Source organism: Vombatus ursinus, unplaced genomic scaffold, assembly GCF_900497805.2.
Source record: "Vombatus ursinus unplaced genomic scaffold, bare-nosed wombat genome assembly UNPS02014924.1, whole genome shotgun sequence".
In the NCBI taxonomy this organism is placed as follows: domain Eukaryota; kingdom Metazoa; phylum Chordata; class Mammalia; order Diprotodontia; family Vombatidae; genus Vombatus; species Vombatus ursinus.
In genome coordinates, this window is record NW_020954702.1 from 6225393 (window position 1) to 6237838 (window position 12446).

A 12446-nucleotide genomic window follows, 5' to 3' on the forward strand; every position below is an offset into this window, starting at 1 on the left:
GTGAGGCTGGATTTGAATTCAGGTCTTTCCAACTCCAGACCCATTACTCTATCCACTGTGTCCGCTAAAATATGTAACACACTTTGCAGACTTTAAAATTGTTATTATTTATTGAGATAGGATCTAAACATTTTTTAAAATTTGTAACTGAAAAAAGGAAATTTGGATTCTCATTCTTTTTCTTGACTTATTCAAACACGGTGATGACAACTGCTTACAATTTAGCACCTCTTTAGTAATATGTTCTTTTTAAAATTACTTTCAGTGATGATGACAGCTTCTTTATATATGACTGCAGCAAGGCAGAAAAGAAGCCACAAGAGGATAAAGGGTGAGATGATTGTGGGGAACTTTTCAGGGCCCATTAATAGTTTTTAAGATTGAATCATACCAGTGAGAGTTATTTAGAAGCTGAATCTTTAATTTTCCTGCCAAGTTTCATACATTTGATACGAAATTCAGAAAAAGGTATTGAAGCTTCTAATTTTGAATTTGAGAATTTTTTGGAGGTTTCTGTAGATACTGTAGATAGGGTTCAGGGGTATTAAAAGACATGTTGTTGAACATTAACAAAAAAAAATAAAGCATTCTTTTAAGTTAAAGAATTAAAATGGTTTTACTCTTGAAAAATTTCCCTCCTTCTTTATTGCTCATCTTAGCAGGAAGCTTCTTTTTCCCTTCTGTTCCCTTCCACTGGGCTGTCTGACATTCCCTTTTCCTTCTTCCCTTCTTCTCCATAACCAACTCCCCCAGCTAACCCCTAAGGTTTGGAGGTGTTTCAGGGACTGTGAGTTGACTGGGGAAATTACTTGTGATATATAGTTTCATGGGATGAATTTCTTTGATACAATTCTAATTAATTTTATTTTTAATTTCATTAAGCACTTATATTCAAACATCATGAAATCTTTTACTTGATGGATTTTATGAATTGTAATGTTTTAGCTGAATCCTTCATTTGCCTATTGATGATCAATCATGGAATTCAGACAGTGATATTTACTTGATGTTTATTCTGTCTTCTGCTTCTTAGAGAGGAGGGACAGACATTGTACAAAGGAAGTGATAACATCCTAGCTTCTACCTTCTCAAGATCTGGCAACTATTTTGCTTTGACTGATGACAATAAACGTCTGATTCTTTTCTGTACAAAACCTTGGAAATGTCTGAGTATCAGGTATGAAATTCTGCTTTTTAAATCATTCAGATATCATATACATAAAGTAATACCTATTGTCAAAAGAGTTTGGGAATACTCTGTTTTTGTTTATGTTTGTTTATTTTTTTCTTTTGTTTATTTTTCTCTTAACAGTTGTTGGAGTTATACAAGTAACAGCACCTGAGTACTTTAATGATTTGTAAAGTGGTTTCCTAGTAGTTCCTGCAGTGTTGTTATTCTCATTTTCAGTCAGATGCATTTATTAAGGACCCATTATGTGTTGGCACTGTACTAAGCTCTGGGGATGCAAAAGGAGGCTCCCTGCCATCAAGGAGCTCACAATCTACTTAGGGAGACAACAAGCAAAAAATAATGTACAAACAAGCTAAATACAGATTAAAAAGGAAATCATTAAAAGAGGGAAGGCACTAAAATTAAGAGGAGTTGGGAAAGGTTTCTGGCAGAAAGCAGGATTTTAGTTGGGACCTAAAGAAAGCCAGAGAGATCAGTAGTTGGAGTGGAGGAGGGAGACTTTTCCAGGTATGGAGGACAGCCAGAAAAAATATCTGGAGCCAAGAGATGGAGAGTCTTATTTGTGAAACAGTAGCAAGGCCAGTATCACTGGATCAAAGGGTGTGTGTAGGGGAATGAGGTGTGGGAAGACTGGAAATGTAGGAAGGGGCTAAGTTATGAAGGGCTTTGAATGCCAAACTGAACATTTTTAATTTGTTCCTGGAGGAAATAGGAAGCCACTGGAGTTTATTGAGTGGTGGAGTATGGGGAGGAATGACATGGTTGGACTTGCGCTTTAGGAAAATCACTCTGGTAACTGAGTGAAGGGTGGATTGGAGTGGTGAGAGTCCTGAGGCTGGCAGATCCACCAGTAGGTAATAGCAATAGTCTAGGCATGTAGTAATACCCTAGAGTGGTGGCAGTGTCAAAGGAGAGAAAGGGGCATATTCCAGAGGGATTGCAAAGTTGATATCAACAGGCCGTGGCAACAGTTTAGATGTGGAGAGTGAGAAATAGTGGGGAATCTGGGATCATTCTAGGTTGTGAGCCTGAAGGAGGCTCAATTCTGGAGCTAGCTCAGTTCCTTTTCTATTCAATTATGGGTCCAGTTCATTTCTGTCTTTGAGAAAACTATTCAGTTGTGGGAAATGGGAGAAAACCTTATTGCATTGGCATGCCAGTACTGTCCATGGGATTTTTTTGGCAGAGATACTTGAATGGTTTGCCATTTCCTCCTCCAGATTTTTGTTTTTATGTCACCTTAATTTACAAATATATCCTTCCTCTATCTCTATCCTCGTAACAAAGACTAAGGAAGAAAGGAGGAAAAAACAATTTAGTAAACTGACCTACATATCAAATGTAATTACTAATTAGTGTCCTTGCTTCTAATCTTCCCTGTACAATCAGTCCACTTTCCATACAGGTATGCAAATAATCTTTCTAAAACTCAAGCTTGATTATGTCACTGTCCTGCTCATCAATCGTGAGTGACTTCTTGATGCTTGGAGGAGTAAGTGCAAATTTCTGACAGGCATATAAAACTTTCTACAATCTGGCTTGTATCAATCTTCCAGAGTTAGTTTGCATTACTCCTATTCATACACTCTGTATTCCTGCCAAACTGGCTTACTAGGTGTTCTCTGATTCAGTATTTCATCTTTACTTTGTCCCCCACGTCAAGAATATATTCTTTCTTTACCTGTGTATGTCTGGATCTTTATTTTCATTCGAAGTCCAGTTTAGGTGCCACCTCTATGAAGCTTTCCTTGCCTCTGCCCTCATTTGCTTTTATTTACTTGTATGTGGCAACTTATATCTTTCCAATAAAATGTCAGTTACTTAAGGGCAGGCGCTCTTATTTTTGCCTCTCATTCCCTAGCCTCCAGTACAGTACCTTGCTACATGTTTAGTGAATTGAATTGAATAGCATCACTGTTTCCTCTTTTTTTTAAATGAAGGGGATGGACTAGTTGGTGTCTAAGATTTCCTCCATTTCCAATATTCTGTGATAATATTCTAAGGATATATTACATTATTCCTTGCCACCTTTATTAATCAGTCCTTAATGTTCTTTGACTTCCAGGACAGTGGTGAGAAGATGTACCTCTCTGACATTTACAGCTACAGATGAGAAGATTTTGGTGGCAGATAAGTCTGGAGATGTATATTCATTTTCAGTATTGGCACCATATCAGAGTGGAAAACTTGAACTTGGACACCTGTCTATGTTGTTGGATGTGGTATGTAGTTGACTAGTTCATTAACTTTTTCTTTTTTCCCTTTTTCTTTAAAGATTAAATCTCTCCATCTCACCTAGGCTGGAAGTACAGGGGCTACTCATGGGCCCAGTCCCACTACTGACCATCATTGGAGCCTTGAACTGCTGTATTTCCAGTGTGGACTGGTTTGTCCCTCCTTAGGCAACTTGGTGGTATCTCACTCCATATTCATGCTAAACTTAGTGGAGACACCTGATTGACATAACCCACTACAGCTTAGAATCCCTGAGCTCTAGAGATTCGTCAGCCTCAGTCTCCCTGGTAGCAGGGACTACAAGTGTGTGCCACCATGCCCAGCCCCAATTTTGTTTTAAGGTCAGTCATGTGATCTTTTTTTTTCCACATTTGATTATTATTTTATTAAATTTTCTTTATTATAAACTTGAACATCAACAAATATGATCATTTCCATATACAGTATGATGAGTAGAAAAATGATGTATATGAAATCAGAAATCTGTTAGGTACTGCTTTTAAAAAATATTTATAACAAATTTAACATGTCTCTGTTTCTGAACTTCTTTCTTTTATATTTGATTATTGATCAGATATGTAATCCCTATAGAAATGAAGTTCTAAGTCATGGCTGTTGTAGGGAAGATGTGATTATCTCATCAGCCTTATTATGAGAATTACCGTGGCACTTTAATTCCCATTCTATAACAGTGAAATTAAGGCAACTTTATGGTCTTTTATTCTTTGGGATTGATTTTTGCCTTGTTTGTCAAAACAGACCCAGCACAGCCTGCATTAGCCTCAGTCATGTGATCTTTAAAAAAATTAGTTGCTAACTTATAGTTACTTACATTGTGAGTTTAATGAGTTTCCTCTCCTACTTTTTTACCAAGTGAAGATGAATTGGGTAGATTATCTATCTATGGTACTTAGAAGTCCTGGGAGAATACTAAGTAGCATTGTTATTTTCTTGGTTCATTTCTTCAAAGATCTATAATTTTGGGGGTATGGATATACCTCCTCCACTATTGTAGATTGTAAACTCATAAACAATTTTCTGAAGTTGCTGTGGTTGAGAAATTTACCCCTCTGAAGCCAAACTGACAATAAGCCTTCCCAAATTTAACCTGCAGAGAATCTTTCACCAGGCTTGTAAAATCCTTCCAACTTGGTAAAACCTCTCTGCTATAATTTGTATTTTGTTGTCATCACCTTTGAGAACACCAGTTCAGCTTCATAGCAAATGAGAGATTGGAATGATTTTTCTTGGGTAAAGTGGAATAATTTATGTTTTCCTATTAAATTTGAAGAGTTAGGAAAAATTAAAGACAAATCCCTAAACAAAATTAAAATATGCTCTTTTTTTAGTTATATATTTCAACACCTGTGAAGTCTTGGATATTAACAAAATAAAGTCATGGATTCAGAGTTTAGAACTTAGTTTTGTCAGTGATTTACCATGTGGGGATATAAAAATAAAAATGAAACAGTCTCTGCCCACAGAACGATATAACACAGAGTTTGGGGAACAGCTGGCATGCCAGGTTGGCTTGAAATAGATCTGGGAAGGCAGTTTGGAGCCAAATTTTGGAGTGATTTCTGAGCAAGGGTGAAATGGTTAGATTTGTGTTGTAGGAAGATTATTTTGGCAGTAGTGTGGAAGGATCAGTTGGAGAAGTTAGAAATTAGAAACAAGGAGACCAATTAGGAGATTATTGCCATGATCCATGTAGGAGTTTGTGGTCTTAAATTAGAGTTGTTGAGAGAAGGGGCTGGATAAGGAAAATGTTGTGGAGGTAATTAGCATGATTTGAACAATTCAGATCAAGTGTTTGTTAAGCACCTATACTTTGCCAGGTACTGGGGATACCCAGAGACAAAAGCTAAATAGTTAACTGCTTTCATGGAACTTTGGTGGTATATGAGGGAGAAGAGAGAGTCAGGGATAGCTCTGAGGTTAAAAATCTGGGTAACTGAAAGTATAGTGTTTTCCCTCAACAGACATAGGGAAATTTGGAAGAAGAGCAAGAGTGTGGGAAAAGAATGGATTCAGTTCCAGTGGCTCCTTATTGCCTCCAAGATGAAATACAAAATGCTGTCTTTGGTTTTCAAAGCCCTTCATAACTTAGATTCCTTCTACCTTACCAGTCTTCTTAGACTTTAGTCTCCCAATACATACTCTTCAGTCTAGTGACATTGGCTTTCTAACTGTTCTATGAACAAGATACACCATCTCTTGGCTCCAGGTATTTTTTCTGCTTGTTCCCCATACCTGGAACACTATCCTTCCTCTGCCCTACTACTGACCTCCTTGGCTTTGTCCCAACTAAAATCCCATCTTTTACTGGAAGCCTTCCTCAGCCTCTCTTAATTGTAGAGCTTTACCTCTGCTAATTATTTCTTATTTATCCCATATATATATCTTGCTTTGCATATATTTGTTTGCATGTTGTCTGCCCCATTAGATTGTAAATTCCTTGAGGACAAGGATGATTTTTTGCTTCTTTTTGTGTCTTCATTGCTTAGCACAGTGCCTGGCACGTAGCGGATGCTTAATAAATGTTTATTTATTGATTGAATTTTGGATATATCATCTGAATAGAGATGGTAATTGAACCCACGATGCCCATGAACCAGGTTAGGGAGAAAGCTTTACGGAAAACCTACAGTTAAGGGGTGGGATGTGATGGGGATGATGAATCTGCAAAGGAGAATGAGAAAAAATGGTCAGGGCTGTAGGAGAACCAAGAGGGAGCAGGTTTAATAAAGCCAAGGGAGGAGATAGTATCTAGGAGTGGTCAACAATACTAAAATTATAGAGAGATTAGGTTAATAAGTTGAATGAGAACAAAAGAAAAAGTCACTGACTTTAGTAGGTAAGGATCACTGATAACCTTGGAGAGAGCAGTTTTGGCTTAGTAATAACCAGCTGTGGTTGATAGTGGCTGAGGTAAAATGAAGATATACCAAGGCCTTATTCCAAACAGGCTAGATTTTTTCTTTTAAAAGTACTGAAATTATCCTCAGTACTTACTGGCATGGGGAACTAAAAACTTGGGCTTTTTTTACTTCCTGATAACTTAAGCATAAAGCCATGGCACAAGGAGCCATCAGCTGCTCTGATGGATAGTCTTCTGACTGGTGGACCAGCGTGGACAATAGAGAGGCAGGAAAGCTACACTCTACTGAATCAGTGCTCTATTCTTGCCGAATATCCTATCCCTGCTAGAGCTAAGAAGAGTATTTTGTAATTGTGTGCATGTAATTTCTGTGTATCCTGGCAAGTAGACTTCCAAGTATTTTATATTGTCTGCAGTTATTTGAAATGGAATTTTTCTTTCTATCTCTTCCTCTTGAGTTTTGTTGGTAATATAGAGAAATGCTGATGATTTGTGTGGAATTATTTTATACCCTGCAACTTTGCCCAAGTTGATAATTGTTTTGACTGGTTTTTTAGTTGACTCTCTAGGGTTCCTTAGGTAAACTATTGTGTCATCAGCTACAAAGTGATAGTTTCCTCTTTGCCTGTACTTATTCTTGTCCTATTACTATGGCTAGCATTACAATATTGAATAGTAATGGTGATAACGAATATCCTTGCTCCACCCTTGATTTTACTGGAAAGGCTTCTAGTTTATCCCCATTATAGATAATACTTGCTCTTAGTTTTAGATGGATACTATTTATCATTTTAAGAAAAATTTTATTTCTTCCTATGCTTCCTAGTGTTTTTAACAGGAATGAGTTGTATTTTGTCAAAAGCTTTTTCTACATTTATTGAAATAATTATGTGATTTTTGTTGCTTTTGTTATCAATATGGTCACTTATATTTACAGTTACCTAATATTGAACCAGCCCTGCTTTCCTTGTATGAATCTGGCCTTCTCATAGTGTATGATATTGGAGATAAAATGTTGCAATCTTTTTGCCAGTATTTTAAAAATCAGTATTCATTAAGGAAATTGGCTTATAGTTTTCTTTCTCTGTTTTGACTCCCTGGTTTAGATATCAAGACTGTATTTATGTCAGAGAAGGGATTTGGCAGGACTCCCTTCTCTGTTTTTTCAAACAGTTTATATAGTGTTGGAATGGTGTTCTTTAAATGTTTGGTAGGATTTGCTTGTAAACCTAACTGGTCCTGAGGGTTTTTTTTTTTGTCTGGGAGTTCTTTTATAACTTGTCCAATTTATTTTTCTGAGATTAGATTACTTAAGGTCTCCATTCCTGTTCTGTTAATCTGGGCATCTTATATTTTTGTAAATAGTCATCCATTTCTTTGAGATTGTAAATTTTATTGGCATTTAATTAGGTGAAATGCTTTCTGATAATTTCTTTTATTTCTTCTTGATTGGTTGTGAATTTCCCTTTTTCATTTTTGATGCTAGTAATTTGAATTTCCTTTTTTACAAAAAACCTAATTCACTAATGATTTTGTCACCATTTTATTGCTGTGGTTTAAAAAAAAACCAACAAACTCTATCAGCTCCTAGATTTATTAATTCCATTATTGTTTTTCTTTTAGTCTTAATAATGTCATCTTTGATTTTCAGCATTTCTTTTTGATGTATAAATGAAGACTTTTAATTTGTTGGTTTTCTAGTTTTTTTAGTTGCATTCCAATTTCTTTATCAGCATTTTCTCTTTTAGTGATGAAAATGTTTATAGATATGTTTTTTTTTTTTTTTTTAAAGAATTTCTTTGGCTCTACCCCACAAATTTTGGCTTGTTGTTTCATTGTTTCCATTTCCTTTAATGAAATCATCTGTTGTTCCTATGATTTGTTCTATTTTAGGATTAAATTATTTACCTTCTAATCATTCAGAAGGGCCCCAGAAGTAGAAGATAATGCTAGGTGACCTCAAGGGTTGCAGTGATCTTTCAGTATGAAGAGGTTCTTGGTAGATGTGTTTTAATATTTGTTTTTTTGTATTGGTTAGGTTTTTTAAACCTGTTTTTTTTTAAAAGGTGTCTTAAGAGTATATAAAATATAATCTGGGGTGTATAAAGTGTTAAGAAGATTGGAAAAGTGGGCTACATTATGAAAGACATCGAAGGCCAAACTGAGAATTTTGTATTTGATCCTGGAGGTGATAGGGGGCCATTAGAGTTTAGTACGGTGGTGACATCATTGTGCCTGTGCTTTAGGAGAATCACTTTGGTGGCTAAATAGAGGATAGATTGGAGTAGAGAAAGACTTGGGGCAGGCTGACCCACCAGCAGGCTTTTGTACTTGTCCAGGTGGGAGATGATGAGGACCTGTACCAAAGTCCCTGTGGCAGGGTCATAGGAGAGAAGATATTGCAGAGGTGAAATGGACAAACCTTGGCAACAGCTTGGATATGGGAGGTGAAAGATAGTGAGGAGTTGAGGATAATTCCTAGGTTGTGACCCTGAGGAACTGGGAGGATGGTGTTGCCCTCTACAGTAATAGGAACATTAGGAGAGGAGGAGGGTTTGAGGGAAAGATAATGAATTTGTTTTGGGACATACTGAGTTTCAAATGTCTACTGGCTATCCAGTTGGAGATGTGAGATTGGAAGTTGATAGAGAAGTTGTGGCAGGATAGGTAGATTTGAAAATCATCAGTATAGTGACAGTAATTAAATTCATGGAGGCTTATGAAATCACCAAGTGAAACAGTAATAGAAGGGGACATAGAACAGAACCCTGAGGGACACCTGTGGTTAGAGAGTATGCTCTGGATATTTGTGGTGTTCAGTCATTTTTCAGTCACGTCCTACTCTTTGTGACCCCATTTGGGGTTTTCTTGGCAAAGACACTGGAGTGGTTTGCCATTTCCTTCTCCAAATCATTTTGCAGATGAGGAAACTAAGGCAAACAGGGTTAAATGACTTGCTCAGGGTTATATAGCTAGTGTCCGAGGCCAGATATGAACTTGGGAAGATGAGTCTTCCTGACTCCATGTTGGGCACTCAATCCACTCCCACCTATTGCCCCATGATCTGGATGAGCATCCTGAGGAGTAGTCAGATAGGTAGGAGGAGAACCAGGAGAGAAGGGTGTCCTGAAAACCTGGAGAGAAGAGAATATCAAGGAAGAGAGGGTAATCAGCTGTGTCAGAGGTTGCAGAAAGATTGAGGGGATTGGGCATTGAGAAAACACCACTTTTGAGAACTGTTTAATCATAACTTTTGATCCCTTGTCTATTGGCAAACAGCTATTAGGTTTTATATATACATACACACATATGTGTATATATATTTATTAATTGTTTGTATCTCTTAGATACCAAATCCTTATCAGAGAAATTTGCTATAATTTTTTTTCCTGTTCTCACTTCCCTTCTTATTCTAGATGCATTAATTTTGTCCATGTAGAAGCTTTTCAGTTTCATGAAATCAAGGTTAATAAATATTTTATCTTTTGTAATTACCTTCATCTCTTATTTGGTTAAGCATACATCCCTTACCCATAACGGTGAGAGGTATATGTCTTTCTCTTATAATCTTTTAATAGTATGATTATTAATATTAAGGTCACTTTCCCATTTAGAATGTTTTATGGAATATATTTTCAGATGTTGGTCGAAGCCTAATTTTTGCCAGTCTGCTTTCTATGTGGCTTTTGTTTGGTTCATTCTAATTTTTAAGAAGTTTGTTACTTGTGCAAGGTTTTATACTCTTGTGCCAAGTTGTTAATTCCCTTTCCAATTCTTTCTTCCATAGGTCTCATTTCTTTTCTGATTTTTTTCTTCTAACACTCATTCCATTTACAAAAACATTTTTTAACTCTTGCCCCATAGTGGGGCCCCTCATTCCCCATGTCTTGCTTATGCAGCCTGTCACTGATCTCTACTCTCTCTGTTTTCACGCTTTTCCTTTTTGTCTCAAAATCTCTTCTGTGGGTCCATTCACTCTCATTATCCCAGAGTTGTGTCAGAAATTCTCTCACACCTCCTGAGGTAGGACAAGAGGTCTTTTCAAATACCAGATTCCCCCCAGATATTCACACGGTCCCCATCCACCTTCACAGAACATTTCTCTTCACCTATAGGAACATTCATCAGTGCAGTCCCTGCCACCACTAAAGAAAGGCCTTCCCATTTTCCTTCCCTTTTCAGTTCTTCTCTCCCCTCTAAGTTCTTTTCCTGAGAGACCACAGGGATCATCTCTCCCTCATTGCTAGCCCTCAATTTGACTCAGTCATATCACACACTCCTCTCTAGTCTCATTTTCCTTCCCCCTTTTATGCACCTTCCCATTTTGTAATGTAATCTTATAAAAAATATTGATTCACATGTAGGCAGTTTGTCAGAATGTTCTGTCTGTCACTCCCCAAGTCGTCCTCTCCATTGTTAATGACCACCTTACTTCTCTCTTTACTTCTATTCTGTCTCCTTAGGTACATTCGATAAAGTTTCTTACTGGCCCCCATGTTAATCCCTTTCTTGCTTTTGCTGTCCTTGGCTTCTACATTCCTTCACCCTTTTTGCATTTCTGTTTGAGTTTTTGAGAAGCGAATATTCCTTTAAGTTCTAGGTTTCTTTCTAACTGTTTCAAATGCCCCCTATCTTCCTGCTCCCCCTCTTAAAAGAATGTTTCGATTGTCCATTTTTTTTCATTTATAGTTAAGTTCAGATTTGTGGGGTTGGTCATCCTGGCCTGCATTCTAATAAGCTCCATTTCTTTTTGAAACATCTTACCCTTTTTCCTTCTGTGTTTTCTGGTGGGTTCAGAGTAGTCTTTGTGTTTGATTTCCTTTCCTTTGTATTTGAAAGTCTTTCTCCTGATTGCTTGTGGAACTTACTGTTTCTGAAATGAATTGTTAAATTTAACCACTTTGTTTCTTGGAGCTTGCAACCTTAGTTGTTTTCTGGAGGTAATCTATGAATTCTTTCAATTGGCATTCATTTTCTGTGTTCAGGAATTCTGGGCAGTTTGGGTGTATTATTTCTTGCGTTGTGGTGTTTGGTTTTTTGATTTGTGTTCTGGGAAATAATGCTTTGCTTCTCTCTACACATCTTATACATTGTGTCTTCAAGATTGGTATGTGTTGCTTGGTTAGAGAGCAATTCTCTTTTAATATTATTATGTTTTCTTTCTCTTCTCAATTGCCTTCCACTTCTATGTATTTATATTTTTGATCAGTTCTCATTTGTTTCTTTGGTGAGATTTGCTGTCTCAGATTCCAATTTTTCTATTCTTCCTATTATTTTGTTGTGCAGGCCATAAATTCTGCTTTTAAAACTCTTTTTTCCTCTTTTAAATCACTCAGAAACAGTGTGTTGTGGTACCCTATTCTCCTTAAATTCCACAGGATTCTCTTTCTCCTCAAATGTTGGATAATTTTCCTTTGTTTTGTAATATTCAAAAATTTCTGAACTCATTGCTAGATCTGGAGGCCATATTTCCTTCTAATGTTAATATTTTCCCTGTTGATGTATCTGCTTGTGTTCAAAGTTTTTGAGTTTTCTTTTTTCTGAGATCTTTGGTAATTTCAGACTTTTCTTCCTTATTTTTCCCTGTCTTCTCCTCACTTTCTGACTGCCTTCCCTCTGATGGTGATTTTCTTGAGGGGCTGATTCTCAAAGCGTCTCACTATTCTCACATGCTGGGCATTTCATGGTTCACCTGCCTAGATCTCTGCCTCAAGTAATGGTTGTGGTGGGGTAGGGGGGACGATTACAGAATGGCCCCATCTGGATGCTGGGCTCTTTGGATGTTTGGCTTATTGGAGTGCCACACAGCTCCTTCACATATATTGCTCTGTCTTGTTCACTTTTTTCCTCAGTTCTCTGGCATAGGAATTCAGAGCACAGCCATATTGGTACCACTGCTGTCAAGGGTGATTTCTTTCTTTGGAGTTTGGGTCTCAGAGACCCTGGGAATGAGAGAGAGGTGTAGACAGGGTTTGCACTCTGTATCACACTAAGGCATGCATCTTGTCCCTTTCCCTCTGTTCTCCAGAAATTTTTTACAGTACAAAATGTTACTGTGCTAGCCACTCTGGCCCCAGCAATCTTCCAAAGCCTGGATCCTGTAACTTCACAGCATTGGAAAGAATGAGAAGGACTGAG

The 12446-nt window shown here is 37.2% G+C and overlaps 1 protein-coding gene across 3 annotated transcripts in view; it reads left to right on the forward strand.

The window, feature by feature from the left end:
- Window positions 1-12446, forward strand: part of WDR4 (WD repeat domain 4) — a 56319-nt gene that overhangs the window by 2470 nt on the left and 41403 nt on the right. For 2 of the 3 annotated variants that reach the window (XM_027843575.1, XM_027843576.1), the window contains exons 2-4: window positions 266-331; window positions 1034-1177; window positions 3258-3414. In XM_027843575.1, coding sequence (XP_027699376.1) covers window positions 266-331; window positions 1034-1177; window positions 3258-3414 — 367 coding nt within the window. The remainder of the gene's footprint in view (window positions 1-265; window positions 332-1033; window positions 1178-3257; window positions 3415-12446) is intronic. The other variant, XM_027843577.1, reaches the window with a different exon arrangement.